Source organism: Ahaetulla prasina, chromosome 2, assembly GCF_028640845.1.
Source record: "Ahaetulla prasina isolate Xishuangbanna chromosome 2, ASM2864084v1, whole genome shotgun sequence".
Taxonomy (NCBI): Eukaryota; Metazoa; Chordata; class Lepidosauria; order Squamata; family Colubridae; genus Ahaetulla; species Ahaetulla prasina.
Genome location: NC_080540.1, coordinates 137,695,781 through 137,712,880, shown reverse-complemented (window position 1 = coordinate 137,712,880; position 17,100 = coordinate 137,695,781). Strand labels below are relative to the sequence as shown.

Sequence of the window (17,100 nt, the reverse complement as noted above, 5' to 3'; positions counted from 1 at the left end):
GGGGAGGATAAGCTCTTTGCAGGGTGCAGAATAGCCACTTTCCTGACAGCAAAGGACCTTTGGCTCACCGTTGCTCTCTTCTTGCTATTCACAGGTATGAGGTTATGCAGTTTTGCTGGCTTCAGCCAGAGCAGCGCCCCACTGCAGAGGAGGTGCACCTTTTGCTTTCCTACCTCTGTGCCAAGGGGGCTTCCGAAGCGGAGGAGGAGTTTGAGAGGCGCTGGAATTCCATGAAACCCGGAGGCACCGGCGGTTCAGGCTCTGGCTCTAACCACATGGGTTTGGAGCTTTCCTCCTTCCCTCTTCTGGAGCATTTCTCCAACGATGGTGACGATGTTCTCACTGTGATGGAGACAAGCCATGGCCTCAACTTTGAATACAAGTGGGACCAAGGGAAAGCTGAACATCTCCCAGCCTCAGCCATGAGCCCCGGTGGGGCTGCACGCTATCATGAGCTCTATTATTCGGCGAGCAGCAGCAGTGGAGGTGGGCATCTCAGCCTGGGGGTGTCCCCCTCTTGCTATGAATGTAAAATGCAGGGGTGCCCTGGTTTGCACACACCGGGGGTGGTCCCTGTGCTGAGTGCCCATAGCCCTTCTCTGAACAGTGAGTACTATATTCGCATTGAAGAGGTGGCATCTGAAGGCAGTGGGAATGACCTTGATTATACTGTGTGTTCCTACAGCCCTGAGTTCAGCCATTCTTCACACTGGCAAACCAAGGAGGATCACTACGAATCCAATAGTCCCACCATCTCACTCACCATGGAACCCCTCCTGGGTCAATCAGCACACCCCGAAAGCCACTGGGAGCCCTCTGACTATTACTCCTATGGAGAACAAGACAGTAAAGAGGCCCCATACTACGAGGACTCCCTGAAGGACAGTGCTGAGGAATACCTGCTCAAGGATCCCAGTGCTTCTGAGTGGCCTGGTCTAGCTTTGCAGAAAAGCATTTTTGCTGATCCACTTGGTGTGTCACCATCGGTGAATTACACCTGTAAGGAGGCTCTATCAGATTCAGTCATTCTGGAAGTGGCAGAGGAGGAGCACTTGAGTGATAGTCCTAGGAGTGAAAGAAATGAAAACTCTGAATCTCCCTCTTCAGGCAAGCCTTGGACATCCAACACCTCAGTCAAAAATGATAATGATCACCTATTGCCATCATGTGAACCTCTTGCCAAAGATAGCTGGTGCTACCGGCATATGATCACCTTCCAGGGGCTAATGGCGCAGCCACTGGGCACAGTGCCACGGGATGAGCCAACATTAGGGATCAAAGATCTGCGAGCAGCTCTGCTAGGTGGGGAACACATGTCATCATCATCCCATATAGGCTCCCCATGTCCAGACAGCGATTTTCCTGCAGAGGAAAATGTCTCAGTTGAAAGTGCTGCTACATTGCCTGGCATAGAAGGCTCTACAGATCCCTTGATAGACAGCAGAGTGGAGAGCTCACAAGCCACCACTCCACCATTGGAGGAAGATGTTTTGATTGGTCTGTCGTCAACACCATCACCCTTATCTTCCAAGGAAGAAGCTGCCAGCAGCATGGAGGCTAAAGATCCAACTCTGCTGGATGAATCAATAGCTGAGGTGTCAAACATAGAAGAAGACCCTATGGAAGAGACCTCCACTGGATGCTCACCTAAGTTGCCACAGGAGATCAATATAGAAAGTGGCAAGAACACCAGTAGCGAACAAGATAGAACACCAGACAAGACTGTTTCCAGTACCAGTTTCCCTGACTTGGATGAGGCCAGTGATGAGGACTCAGCCGATCTTACATCTGGAGTTTTTATTGACTTCCCAGTTGACTGTCTTGAGCAGCAAGATGTAATCCCCGCTTTCAAAACCTTACAGAAGCAAGTAGGGACCCCAGATTCACTAGATTCATTGGATATCCCCTCTACCACCAGCTCCTGCGACACCTTCAGTCCCATAGCTTATATTTCCTCAAGCCAGCCTAAGGCTCTGGATAGTGGCTATGATACAGAGAACTATGAGTCACCTGAATTTGTCCTCAGGGAACCTCATGAGTCACGGGAATCTGAAGGTTCTGATAAGCTGGGAACATCTGAAGATGATAAGGATGATCAAGTCAAAGAGCAGAGTCTTTCTGATTCTTTTACTGCTGAGCTGCAGGCCTTGAATGAGAAGAATCCTTACCGTGACTCCGCGTATTTCTCTGACTATGATACTGAAGGTGGCACTCGGGAGGATGGAGAAGAGGACAGTGATGCTTCTGAGGAACATGAACCGGAAGTCTCCCAGTCACACACTGAAGAACTGAAAGAAAACTCTGAACCAATTGGCAGTACAGACGAGCCTCTGCCAGCTGGTCCTGAGCCCATTTGTCCACATGAAGACTGTGTGGGTTGCATCTCTCCAGGGACGGAGGACCAGGAGACGGGGAAAGACAGAGATATTAACTTGTCACAGGAACTGTTGATCAATGAAGCAACTGTTGATAAATTGGATTCAAACCTATTTCAGGATAAGAATAATGGGATTGTTGTGCAATCCCAGACACCAGCCCCCACTACCAGATCTTTTGTCTTGTCTCCTGTGGTCACCAGTCTAGAGGAACCCACCATAGATGGTGAAGAAAATGAAGTAAAGGATTCAGGACAGGAGAATGTGACAAAGAACACTGAACAACCTGAGGAAAGACAGGCAATTGGCCCTCCCAAGGAACTTCAGAGCAACCTTGGTCTCTCGCTCAAACTGTCAGTAGTACCATCCCAGCTCTCATGTAGCCCCACTGATCCTGAAGAGGAAGAAGATGACACTGAAGACAGTGATGAGTCAGATGAGGAGCTGCGGTGCTACAACATTCAGGACCAGAGTGAGGAAAGTGAGGAGGAATCACCTGCTGTGCCCATTGTAGTGGCTGAGAGCCACAGTGCCCGTAACCTGCGCAGTCTGCTTAAGATGCCCAGCCTAGTGGTGGAGACATTTTGTGATGACCTTGAGCGCAAGAAGAAAGCTGTTTCCTTCACCGAAGATGTTACTGTCTACCTCTTTGACCAGGTAACTTGTTGGGGAGGGGTTGAAGAGACAACATAAAGTAGCTTAGCAAAGGACTCAGGGAACAGAGTGCATCCTGTGCTAAATATCGTCATATCATAAGGCCAAAATATGCAACCTGATCCCTCCTAGAGCAGGGGTGTCAAACTTGATTTCATTGAGGGCTGCATCAGAGTTGTGTTTGACCTCAGAGGGCAGGGGGGGCATGGTCAGGGAGGGCGTGGACACTTCAATGTCACTCATCAAGGCTGCCCTCTGCCAGCGAAAATGGAACTAAGGGAGGCTGTGTGTGGCCTCCCCAAGCTCCATTTTTGTTGGCAGAGGGCTGCAGGAGGCTGTTGCAGCCAAAACTGGAGCCCAGGCAGGCTGCGTGTGGCCCTCCTGAGCTCTGTTTTTGCTGGCAGAGGCACCATGGGCTGGTGCTTTGCTTTTTCCAGGGTGGGCCCATGGGCCAGATCTAAGCACCCTGTGGCCCAGATCTGGCCCCTGGGCCTTGAGTTTGACACCCCTGTCCTAGAGCTTTTAAATTATACTTTTTTTGCCACTGCAAAGCTGGGGAGGGTTAATGGGTATCCAAAGCACCTAGAAGACACCAGATTCTTTATACTTTACGGCTACCATATGTGGACTGCGAAATCCAGATCTTTCTAAATTTCTTTGTGGTCAACTGGATCTTTGCAGTGCAGATCTGATTATTCTACCTACTTCAACTAATTGCTTACTGGCTTCTGATTGTAATATCTGTAATCTTAGCCATAACAATACCAACCAGTGTACTCTAACCTCCTGCCCTCATGATGAATTGGAATACAAATCTCATCACCCATGCAAACATGATTAAGGTCTTCCTAAATGAGCAAAGGTTGGGAGCGCATGACTGTAAATAGGGCTAGCAGAACTGGGCTGTGATGGAGTTTTCTGTATCTCTGCGATATGCTGCTATCTACCGTGTTTCCCCGAAAATAAGACCCTGTCTTATATTTTTTTGAACCCGGAAATAAGCACTTGGCCATATTGCCATGCGCTCAAGAGCCCGATTGGGTTTATTATCAGGGGATGTCTTATTTTTGGGGAAACAGGGTGGTACACAGATGAAGCTTGGTTATTCTGAGTAAAAAATAGCAGCATATAGTAGAGATACAGAAAACTCAAATCATTTGGCTCTCAAGGGCTATCTGGAATTTTGCAACCTGGATTAAGTAGTTCTACACAGTCCGGATGAACACTAAAACAAACCACAAGTTCCAGATAAATCTTAAAGTTAGACCTCACATTTTAATTAACATAGAAATGAGCCATGAAAGAGGGAGGAGGTTGTTATGGTTACAGCTTCATGGATGTTGAAGGTACTAAATAAGTAACTTTTGGTTTTTCATAGGGTTTCCTGGACAATAGCAGAGTACAGTTTTTCCTCCCTCAGGTTGTGAACTAATTGTATCCATTGCATGCTTTATATGCAGGAAAGTCCCACAAAGGAACTTGCAGAGCAACCTTTCCCAGGAGTGACAGAAGCTTCGCCAACGCCACCTGGGCAGGTGGAGAGCAAAGCTTCCTCAGGCTTAGCGGATGAGATAAATACACCCAACAGCACCTCAGAAGGGAGCTCCTCTGAAGAGAATAAAGGTATGGATCAAATGAGGAATTGAGGCCTATGAGATCACATTAGACTCTCATCCCTATGTTTGCAGTCTCTTGAACTCAGCTCATTTTGCCTTTTTTCTTAGCAAGTTTAAATACTTTATCTTCCATAGTTAGTTAAGATTAGAACTGAATTTGATCTGTTTGGATTAGCAGAATGCATTTTGGCTAAACTAATGAGTTTCACATCAAAACTGAACACAGGTAGTCCTCAGCTTACAACCAAAGTTACAATGGACCTACCCTTACAACATGGAGTCAAAGTGCTGAGGGTCACCTCCCCTGCAGTCACACGACTAAACTTTGGGCGCTTAGCAACATGGCTGCATTTACGGCCATTTGCAGCACCCACAGTTATGTGATTGCATTTTACGATGATTTTGCCAAAACCTGTCACTTCTAGTTTGGGGCAAAATTGTACCATAGCAAGGCATTGGTTACCTTAACAACAGCAGTGTTTGCTTATCGACCATGGAGGCCACTTATGTGCTGCAAAAAAAGGTCATAAAATGGGGTCAGTCACATGACCAACCTATTTTACAACTATTGCGACTTACTACTATTATGATAGGGAGGCTCCATTACGGTTGTAAGTCAAGGACTGTCTATATGTCCTGTACATGGAGTTGGTTGCTGCTTCTTCCATATGTGTATTTTCTCAGAAGAATCCTGCAGATTCAGACAATTTGTTCCATTTCCAAAAATTCCATCTGTCTTGGAAAAAAATATCAGAAGGTATCTGGACTCATAAAAGTTTTGTATGCCAGCATAGTGACTGCTGGTCAGTGGTATACCCGGTCTGCCTCAATGTCTGCTATATTTCAGATTCCATATTTGTCTTGGGATCAAGAAGGCATTTTTAGTTTTCTCTTATTACAAACTAATTTATGAGTAGTGGTAGGAATTTCCAGCTTTTAAGTTTGGTTGCTAAAAGCAGCTCACTGAACTGTTTATGATGGCAATCATAAGATCATGTACAGGTAAACCCCAATTTATGACCATAAATGAGCCCAAAATTTCCATTGCTAAGCAGGACAGTTGTTGAGTTTTGCTTTACTACCTTTTACTACCTTTCTTGCCTCAGTTGTTAAGTGAATCAGTGCAGTTTTTAAGTTAGTAACGGAGTTGTTAAGTGACTCTGGCTTCCCCATTGACTTTGCTTGTCAGAAGGTTCCAAAAAGTGATCATCTGATCTTGGGACACTGCAAATATCATAAATATGAACCAGTTGCCAAGAATCTGAATTTTGAACGCACGACCATGTGGATGCTGCAGAGGTCGTAAGGGTGAAAAATGGTCATAAGTCATTTTTTCCGTGCCGTTGTAACTTCGAATAGTCACTAAACAAATGATTGTAAATCAAGGATTACCTATATATGAGCCTGGCTGGAGCAGTGGTTAGAGTGCAGTACTGCAGGCTACTTCTGCTGACTGCCAGCTGCCTGCAATTTGACAGTTCAGATCCCACCAGGCTCAAAGTTGATGCAACCTTCCATCCTTCCGAGGTTGGTAAAATGAAGACCCAAATTGTTGGGGGCAATAGGCTGATTCTGTAAACCACTTAGAGAGGGCTGTAAAAAACACTGTGAAGCGATACATAAGTCTAAGTCCTATTGCTAAGTGCTATTGCTATATATTGTAGAGCGATTATTTCTTTTTCAGCCTCAAGCCCTCCAGATGGGTTGTGTTTAAAATTTTAGGGAGCCTGGCCAAAATCCAACATACCTGGAAGGTGCCACATTGCAGTCTGATACAGGAATTTCTGTTGGACTTTGGGAAAGTTTGTTGTAGAAAGTGGACAAAGGGAGTAGCCTTCACGTCAGCCTCTTCTTTCCTGTACCTATCCTTTCCATTTCAGGTGGTGGCTTTGGATGGGATGATGACTTTTCCCTCATACCTGTGAAATCACCTGTCCTGTCCTCATTGACCTCAGAGGCACCTGAGGACAGTCTCCCCAGACTGTCACCCACACTAGTATCTGCTCAGAAGCAAGTGCTGCCCATCCAGTTTTCACGCTTCACAGTCTCACCTGCTGCAGTATCACGGTTCTCCATCACACACGTCACTGATTCAGACGTTCAGCCTGTAGGAGGTAAGATCTGTGTTGACATTTCAAAAACTGCAGAAGAGAGTGACCTTCCTAAGGAATGGAAAGCCTCCCAAATATCCAGAAGTTTTCTGTTCTTGAGGCAAGCACTGTGGAGTTCATATAATCTGATTGTGGAGGTCTCGTGATTAAAGCCAGGAAATTAAAAATAATATTGAAATTCTGGATAGGACATGGAACTGTTCTGAACTGGTTACTTTTATCCATTGCATTGAATCTTGTCCCAGGCAGGGGCCTCTTCTAATTGTTGATCGAATCACACTTTAAGGATTTATTTTACTGAGGCCACATTAATATGAAATTATTTCAGTTTTCCCAAACTTTTAAGAGATGATTGCAATATTTGTGGCATTAGTTCAAAGTAAAGGAACAGCAATGTAGAAGATGGCATTGACAAACCTTTTTCATAGCGTTGTTGAGAAAACAATGTAAATGTAACCACACAGTCACCAGGACTTAAACTGGAGTCAAGCTTGACTCAAGAGAACTTGATTTATGATGGTCTTTTTTAGCAGGAGTATGGAGGTTTAGTTTACCTTTTCATAATCCAGAACCATTCATTCATATGAGAGTAGGAGGTTTAGGATCCTTCTTCCATACTTCCAATGTTTCTCTTTCCACCAATTTGGTGTCGTGGTTAAAGTGCTGCCTTAGAAATCAGGAAACTGAGTTAGCTGAGTGACTTTGGGCCAGTCCCTCATTCTCAGCCCAACCCACCTCACAGGATGGTGGTTGTGAGGAAATAGGAGGAGAAAAGAGTATTAGGTACTGTATGTTAACTGTCTCGAGTTACCTGTAAAATAATAAAGGCGGGATAAAAATCAAATTTAAAAAAACTAATATTTCTCATTCAGATAGAAGCCAGGCTGGCACAAATCCTTGGAAGGTAGATGACTTGCCCATGGAAACTGGGAAAGAAACTTTTCCTCAGTTCTTAAAACATATCTGACCAAAAAGGAAGTTATGAATCCCTTTTACAGACACCACTATTAAGCTTCTGTCCATATGTCATGAACTGAATTCAAACTGTGACTTGCAATCCTGAGGCATCTGGAGGAGACCAGATGTGTTGGGAAAGCTAAGCAAAGGGCCTCTGAGGCCTCTAATTCTGTGATTGCAATTTCTAACATCTTCTTCCCTTTTCTAGGCAACAGTGAAAATGGCAACAGAGAGTGAACTTGGCTATCTCTCCCTTTTGGACTTCCTACTTTGCCCCCACGGCAGAGTTTCTGCACCAGGGGACATGAGCACGGATGAGGCCCAGGAGCTGGCTGGAGCAGAACTCTACAGGGCCTCATTCAGATTTTATTGGACAGATTTTGACTGCCGCTGGGCTGGAGCCACCTTACCATGAGGTGGTTTGTGACAGTTGTGCAAACATGAGTGTGTGTGTGTGTGTGTGTGCGCGTGCGCACACGCACACACACCCAAGAAAGTGTGTACAAATAGACACATATAGACATATAGAACCTATAGCATTTAAAGGGTAGATCTGTGACTTTGCTAACATTGCCACATAAGCCATTGTAATATTCCTAGCTCATGCCTCTTGATGTTCTGACCCACACTGACTTCCCCAGTTGGGGCACTGCCCTGAGACATCCTCCCCCTGCCTGTTCTGTGAGCTTATCGTGTCTTCTTTCCACACCCCATAGGGGATATTGAGAGAGCACGTAGCCTTGCGCCTTGTGCCATTCCAACATGCTTCAGGTGGATCCTCAAGCACTGGTACTTGTGTCTTGCCACAGGGGACAAGCTCTCCTTGTCCTTTCTTCAGTGTGCTGTGTCCAAATATCAGGTGGAGTTGATGGTCCAGCAGACACAACCGGTTACCGGAAGAGCCAGAGACAAGTGTAGGCCAAACACCTGAAACAGGTAGGGGAGCCAGCTGAAATGAAGGTCACATTCAATGTTTTGAGCAGGGAAGACTCCTGGTCTCAGCAGCCATTTCCCCCTTTTTTTTGGTTATGTTTTTCACTGACCCTGAGTTGCTGTCACTCAGTTGCATAATGGTCGTGGAACTCAAAATTGTCCCCACCTCCTTTTGAGAATCACGGTCTGGTCCCAGGTACTCGGCTCTACTGGAGACTTTGCCTTCTGTTTATGGGCAGGATCAATATGAGCAGATCGGAAGTGATGTCTGGATGGCCTTCAGCACTTCCCATTTCTCCGCCTTAGCTTTGAGAGAGCAGCCTGAATTCCAGGAGGTGGAATGGGAGTACAGGAATTAAAAAAGCAAACGTATTTAAATGTTTCGCTGGCTGGGAGAGACTGTGGTGCTGAGACCTACCAAAAGCTATCTTCCCATTTTCTGCCATCTTCATCCTTTCTCTATTACAGCATTATTCGGGGAGTGCCTCCCAGAGAGCCATGATGTGACCTGCTGGGAATGTGAGACAAATACCAAGTCTTGGGGTGGTTTTTTCCCCAAACTTCCTTTGTCATTCTTCAGCTGCAGGAAGAAACGCCCGGCAGACGCATAGCAAAAGCAGATCAAACTGCCACTGAAACTATTTTTGTACAAAGTTTACCCATTACTGTATCACCTGCCCTAACAGAGTGGCAGATTTAAGTTATTGTTGCCAAAGAGATGTAAAGAATTAACTTTTATCAAGGCATCTTGGGCAAGGGTGGGGGGAGAGCTCGGGGAGAAGGAAAATAATAGTTTTGGGATTTTTTTTTTGTTAGATTTTGATTAGTTCAAGGTTTAGGATAATTGTGCAATTTGGACTGTGGGATAAAATGGAAAACGAGTCAGAGGCATGTTGCACTTAGGCGTTGTGGCTTATGGGGACTATAGACCAGTCACTGGCTTTGGAAATTAGGGGGTAAACAGACAAGAGCAAAAGGCAGCTGGTAGCTGGTAGCTACTGGGCCATTTCCTCACAGAGTCAGAGGAAACACGTAGGAGACCCTACAGAGCTGCAGAATGTTTGTGCGTTGCGCTTCATTGTGCTTCCAGTTTGGAGTATGTTGTGACTACAGGTGGCAAGCTTGGCACTGGTACTGATGCCTGATTCTGGTTCATGAGCACAGCTTTCATTTTCATAGTTTACATAGCCACAGCCATGTGTGAGCAATGATTCATCATCCCTCTATTAGGCAGCATTTAGGCGATAGTGACAGCCAGGTTGTTTTGACATACTTTCTCCTTCCACTGCTACCCACCTCAGTTCCAGCCAGCTGGAGAAGTGTTTCATAAGGTGCAGTTCTAAGTGTAAACTTAGTGGAGCACGACATCTTTAAGATGCTGCATGCTTTCAGCCAGTTATGTTTTCTTCTTCCAGAGTCAGAATACTTTCTATGTCCGACATTTCTTGCTAAGATCCTTCTGTGAGTTCTATTCAAAGAGGTATTGGATGTGAAAGGTTACCAGGATCTGTTCCCAGCCTCCTTTGGATGGTGAAAATATGCCTTTTGCTCCACTTCTTCTGAAGTCCACCATGGGCAACATAGATGCCACTGTCTCATTTCTACTGCTGCTGATTGGTGAACCCAGATGAATAATACTTTTCCTTCCTTGGACTACCATATATTTCCTTAGCATAATCAGAATACAACAGCCTACTTGTGGGTTTAGGGCACTCTTACTTGATTTTTTTGAACCAGAGTCCCTGAGAAAATGACTGCCAGGCTCCAGTATGAAGCTGGATATAGAGACAACATTTCTGTTCCTTCTTGGTTCCCCCCCCCTTTTTTTTTTTGTTTTGTTTAAGGGCTGGTTTAATTCTGATGCCAAATTTGAGAAAGAGGCAACACTGGAGCCATGAGGACCTACACCAGCAGCTACTGAACCCAGAAGCCAGGGAGAGCTGAAGGGAACCTTTGTATACTTTGCTGTCCGCATTTTGCCCACTAACATCAAAAGAGAGATAGGCTGAACTGTGCCCATTCCAAAATTTTAATCCAAGCAAGTCCTGTCCAATGGCTTTGGAAAGAAATGTGTGCGAACTATAGATGTTTTCTAGAGGAGGTGTCATTTATCGGCCTCTTTGCACTTTCAAAATACTTCGCTATCACAAATCAGCTGAGAGCAGCTGAGATGTATGTTTAGTGGAACTCTCCCTTTTCCACTCATTGGGTGCCAAGCACATTGGGCATTGTTTGGAAATGGAATCTGGTGGCCTACATTTCCCATCCACTCTCCATCTTTTTCTGCAAACTAAAGTGGTGGTATATAATTCTCTTGATCATTCAAAGACTGGAGCCTGGGTTAGTTAGGACAGGCTGAATGACAGGGTCTTGGCCTCTTGGTAACAAAATTGACTAATGAATAAGGATGTATTGGACCCCAAAGTAATTCTTCAAACGTACAGCTAACTACCAACCACTTTTACGGTGTGGTGGTGGAGGTAAATATCTTGGTCAGAAATAATGTAGCCACTGAAATTCTTAACTAGACAAAGATTAACCAATGAATGAAATTCTTGATTTTCTGCAATTTACTCAGAGTTTCATTTCTCTCCCCAGTTAGTTTAGAAAAATCCACAGATATTTTGAAATACCAGGTTTGTAATAAATCCCAAACTGCATCTAAAAGATTGTAGATTACCCATCCTTACCTGAGGAGCTTTTATATTGCCCTCTATAGTACTGTAACTTGTTTAAAATGTAGTCAGCTGCGTTTTCCAATGGGATTTGCCCCATTGGAAGTCCGTTTCCCAAGCTCCCACAAATTAAAAAAAAAGGAGAGATTATTATAATTGATATCTTCCTTTCTTTGCATTCTCAGATCTGTTTTCGGCACCTGGAATAAGAAGAGTTGGGGACTTAATAGGCAGGGGAATAAAGGCTGATCCACCCATAGGAGGAATCTTTGCTTGCTCATTTTATAAGGAGCATCTCTATGATGTTGTCACAACCCACTCACCTTGGCTCTTTTTTCCAGTTTCTTCCATTTCTATTTGAACTTTATAAATGCCACAAGTGTAAGTGAACTTCAACTTTTTAACGGCTTTGACATGTGCTGTCTGCTGCACTAATCTGTTGGGCACCATGCTATTCACTCTCATAGATGGATAGATGAAAAATTGCACTAAAATGCACTTTCCCTGAAAACGAATAAACGTTTTAGCAATAACTTGAAATAAAAAGCACTTTACCCCCAACTTTAAAAAGTCTAAAGGGGGAGGCTGCATTTTTATTCTCCTATCCATATAGCTTTATGTCTGTGTCCTTCCTTGTGTATGTGAAATATTGCAGAATGTGCACAGGCTGATCAAAGAGGATACCAGTCAAAGGGTGGTTTACTTTTTCTCCCTTCAGGCATTTTACTGAATGCATCAGAAACTTCAAACTGGGGTGTTTTTTGGTGGTTGGGTTTTTTTGTTTTTTTCAAAGCTGATCTTCTGTTTGGAATGGATTCAAGTACCTGAATTCAAACCCAGCTAGAAATCTCCTTCCTTCAGATTGAGTCTGTGGTCAGAGGTCTGATCTAGGCATATCCCTTTATTTACACTGTAGTGTTTTCCCAACCTTTGCAACTTTAAAATCTGTGGACTTCAACTCCCAGAAATCCCCAGCCAGTATTGCTGGTTGGGGATTTTGAGGGAGTTGAAGTCCACACATTTTAAAGTAGCTAAGGTTGAGAAACACTGGTCTACAATGTGCAGCTTTCCATCCATTGAGCTGAGCATTTAAAGAGGTCTTGCCCAAGATATTTTTGCTTGTAGCAACAATTGTTTAGTACCAGACGCCTCCAGTCTGAGGGTACCCTGTGCATTTGGGAACATTGTTCTCATAATTCTGCATACTTCCCACCAGTTCATCTTACACACCTGGCGAACCAGTAGAATGTTATTGCCAAATGCAGAACTCTATTCTGTGTTTGGGGAATGTAACCGATATCCGTCTGGACTGATGTAGCTGGTGAAAATGCCTCTGCCTCTCAGAGATGAGGGAATCTTAGGCAGTGGTGGGTTGCTCCTGGTTCTGTTTGGTTCTTGAGAACCGGTAGTAAAAGCGGTGGGAGGCTCCGCCAACCCACCCTGACGTCATATTTGGCGATATGCACATGCGCTCCCATTACGAACTGGTAGTAAAGGTTAAGTAGAACCCACCCCTGATCCTAGGGCTTTACAGATACTGTCATTCCAACTTACCTTTGCATTTGGACATCAAAAGCTATCTTGTAAGGTGCAAGGATAAGCCTAAATATACTTCCACAATACCTGATAAAACTGAAGATAGAGCAGTTGATGCTTTTGTTTGTTAAGATTTCCCGTGGCTATTTCTGCCTTGAAATAACGGGGCATGCTCTGAACATGCCAATTAGCACACCTTTACAATCAGTTTGTATTATATTCAAATCAAGCAGACATTTACAGGGCATGTATAGCTTAGGTTTCTCCGATACTCTGAGGAATGCAAAAGACTCATTAATCCTCATTGTTCTGGGATTTGTTGTTTCCCCTTTTGGCATGCTCAGCCTATTATTTCTTAGCCTTGGTTTTTCCGTCTGGAGCACCATTAATTAATGCTGAACTGGAATAATTCGTGGATGGCAAACAAGGCTGTAGTACATACTGTAACAGCCAAGATAGCTTGGGAGGGTAAGTGGGTTAGAATGCTCATGACCAATATCCATTATCTCTACTGGAGTGATCCAGAATGATCTGGTTATGCTACAGTATTTGCTGGGTAAATATATACACCCACCCTCTTTAAAATAAATATGAAAAAGTCCATCCTGCAAGCTTCAGACCATTCCACCCATCACTTCCTTGGGAGCCTTCTAAGCTCCATCAGAGCACATGGATCCAACCTCCCAACCTGGACCCCCTTTGGTTCCTAGTCCTCTCAATTTTAAAAAATAGCTCTCAGCATGTCATACAATTCCTGGAGCACCAAAAAAAAAGCTGTACATGTCAGCTTCAGAATAATGTGGATAACAAGGGAATCTCCTCCCAATTCATGAGTGCGATGGAAAGGAAGGAGGACTGGGATTGTTTTTGAATTCACATTTTCCAGTGTCTGAAAAAGCCAACTCCAAAGACCGAGAGAGGCAGGAGGAGAAATCTGACCTAGAGTTTTAACATCCATTTCTGAACTCAAGAGAGGGAGAACTGCCACACTGTACTGTATGGCAGGGGCTGTCATTTGGACAATATTGATTTTCCTCAACTAAAACACTAGGTCCATACATGTGTGGTGGCCTGGGAAAAAATCTGAAGCCCACATGCCAATCTTACTTTTATAATACATAAAAAGTGAATTTTGCAAAGTATAGGTATGCAAGTTGCAGGATTCACACAAGTACAAGACTTAGATTTATTTCAAAGAGTGCAAAATATCCTGTGGTCTGAGAACAATTAACTAGTTGTGGAACGGCTTACTTCCAAAAGTTGTAGATGCTCCATCATGGGAGGTTTTTAAGAAGAGACTGGGTAGCCATTTGTCCAGAATGGCATAGGGTCTCCTGCTTGAGCAAGGGGTTGGACTAGAAGACCTCCAAGGTCCCTTCCAGCTCTTATTTTCTATTCTGTATTCTGCTATTGTGATGAATAAGAAACTAGAGCATAAGAAGTCTTTAAGTAAAAAGCAAACAGGGCGTAGATCTTAAACCTCAAAGCGACAGTCCACCCTCCCTTTTTGCAACATATCTTAACTTGCCACAAAGTAGACTTTTACAACAAGAGATTCTTTTAAACAGGTGTGTGCAAGTGCCTAGAAACCAAGCAGGCAAGGGTCTTTAAAAAATCCCCCTTAAATTGAAGGTTGCTGTCCATTATTGCATTATTAACCATAAAGCAAAAGTTTGGAAAAGAGATTTTAAAAATCAAATAATGTTGGCTACAGAGCTGCACAGTCATTTACTTCTTGGGCAGGTTTAATCCAAATCCAACATTTATTGGAAAAAATTAAAAGAAACTATCCTCCAAGATTTGTTTTTATTTATGAACGAGAAGCCTCTTGGGAAAATAACAAATTTAATGGCAGGGGTACTATTATTCCTTATGGTAAAATAAGGTGATACTTGGGAATGAGAATGGAGAAGAATTTGAGAAGCCATGGGTAGATCTGCTCCACCTTATAGTAGACATTTGAGGCAAAGCAAAAGGAATAATCGTACCCCTACCAAGAAAAGGCAGGCCACTATTGAGTATTTCCAGATTCTTAGCTCCTCTCATCTCATTGGGTCTCATATCCTCCCAAAATATTCTGTGTAGATGTCCTGCACCTGTCTGGATTTTCAGCAACTATCAGGCGATATTGGTCCATGTTGGTACATGCAGGAATGATGGTGCTGGCTTTAGATAGTTGAGAGCTGTACCCATGCACCTGGAGGGGCTTTGTGTGTGGTGTGTGTGTGTGTGTGTGTATTCTCATTCTTCCACATTAAATGAAATGCAAATCTGTCAGCTACACAGTGTGATTCTAGCTTGCCACTGCCATATTCCATTTTCTAAGGCAAAGACAGAACCAGTACCATGACAAAAGAGCAGGTACAGGAAATGGTAAATAGTTACAGCCCAGTTTGCTCTCTAAGTTTCATTTCCTTAATTTCCTTATCTAGTTACCTTTGAAAAGGTTGCCCTGATAGGTATATGGTCTATAGTAACAGACAGCTGTCAACCCCTGAGAGACTGCATGAGGTCAGAACTAGAGCTATGTTTTGGGTTAATGATCTTCTTTGAAACAGAGAGAAATAGAGAGGGGTGGGCTATTTACAGTGTATTTTATTGATACGGGTCATAATTGCTGTATTTTTTATCAGTGCTGAGTTCCATACAGCTCCCAGCATGTGTGTCAAATACCATTGGTCCAATAACTATTAAAAATAAAACATTTTTAAAATAACGTAACTTTTGCTTGTTCTCCTCCTCCATCTGTGTTTTGAAGACAGTTTTAGAGGAAAAATAATGAAATTATGGATGGTACTGATTCACCCAGAAGTCTTTGAGAGACAGTGAATATATCAAACCATGCAGTGCAGTAATGATTTGCATATAAAATGACCAACCATTTCTTGACAAAGGTTCCTATGCCTCAGGTAACTGCTGGACAGAAAAAAACTGGAAAGATTCAGGAAAATTGGCACCTGCATTGCTATGCTTGTATTGCAAAACAGGGGTCAATTTACTACTGTGAAAACTTCTTGGAACAGCTGCCAAGAGTGGCAACACACTGGCTCAGGAATAGTTGTGATCACTTTTTCAAAGCCAAATCTCCACATAGCTCTAATAGTTTATTCCTTGGGTGATGGAATTAGAAACAAGTTATTTTCCTTCTCCAGTTGATGCCCAATGCCCTAAGAGGTGAGAATGTTGAGTGGGGGGAAAATAGATTTTAAAAAATTTTATTTTTATTTTCAAGAATTCATGAAGGCATGTCTTCAAAAATATTTAGTAGGCTTAAAAATTAAGACCAAAACTGGTTGAATTTGGTAATCCAAGGCTAGCTCTATTTCTTAACTGGGTAGGAATCAAGCATGGATTACAGCCAGTGGATGGGAATTATGCAGGGTTTTTTTAAAAAGATGGGGCAGCATTTATTATTTGAAACTTTTATCACTTCCAATTAAGAAATAATAAATTATTCCTTCCTGCAGCTATGTAAATTGGGCACTGAGACTTGGGCTCTAGTATTATTTGGAGCTTGGTGTGGAAGCTCTTTTAGCCCTCCCCTTGATGTGGCATAATAGAAAAAAAAATTCATTTATCTACCATAGTTTCTTACCACAATTTCCTTTGATGCCAACTCTTGTTAAAATGTCCAATCATTTTCTGATTTTAATGCCACTGTATGGGTAACTAACTGATCAGAGGTTCAGTATTTTGTAATTTTGGAATTACGATTAAAAATGCAAACATGCTCAAAGACAGAGCTGTGGTATTTTTGGAGGCTAATTTCCCCACAGGAGGCCAAAGCATTGTAAGCACCCTCATCCACAAAAGGAATAAGCTATTAGAGCTATGTGATGATTTGGCTTTGAAAAGGTGATCACAACTATTCCTGAGCCGGTGTGTTGTCCCACTTGGCAGCTATTCCAAGAAACCTTGCACTTTTAATAGTATGGTCCACACACAGCATCAGTTCTTAGCATGTTCCTCCACTGTTGTAGTTATCATTAGCATACCTGCCAAACATTTAGCAGGGCAAAGAGGGGAGAAGGTAACATTCAGAAGGTAATATTTCTAGTTGTGTATAATTCACTGGCTACTGGCCCATTCTTTCATTGTTACTAAGAGCCAGCCTCCCAATGCTAGACATGGTGTTTTCCAATTGGGTTCAGACCAGGTATGTACTCTGATGCCACAAGACCTAGGCTAGCCTACTGTTGCTTTTCTTGTAGCACGAACATTGGATACATTTCCATATCATGGA

General features: G+C 43.4%; 1 protein-coding gene across 4 annotated transcripts in view; it reads left to right on the top strand.

The window, feature by feature from the left end:
• Window positions 1–15,578, top strand: part of AATK (apoptosis associated tyrosine kinase) — a 121,095-nt gene extending 105,517 nt beyond the window's left edge. For all 4 annotated transcript variants that reach the window (XM_058170710.1, XM_058170711.1, XM_058170707.1 and 1 more), the window contains 4 exons: window positions 95–3,032; window positions 4,490–4,652; window positions 6,526–6,759; window positions 7,922–15,578. In XM_058170710.1, the coding sequence (XP_058026693.1) occupies window positions 95–3,032; window positions 4,490–4,652; window positions 6,526–6,759; window positions 7,922–7,950 (3,364 nt within the window). In that variant the 3' untranslated portion in view covers window positions 7,951–15,578. The remainder of the gene's footprint in view (window positions 1–94; window positions 3,033–4,489; window positions 4,653–6,525; window positions 6,760–7,921) is intronic.
• The last annotated feature ends 1,522 nt before the right edge of the window (window positions 15,579–17,100 follow it).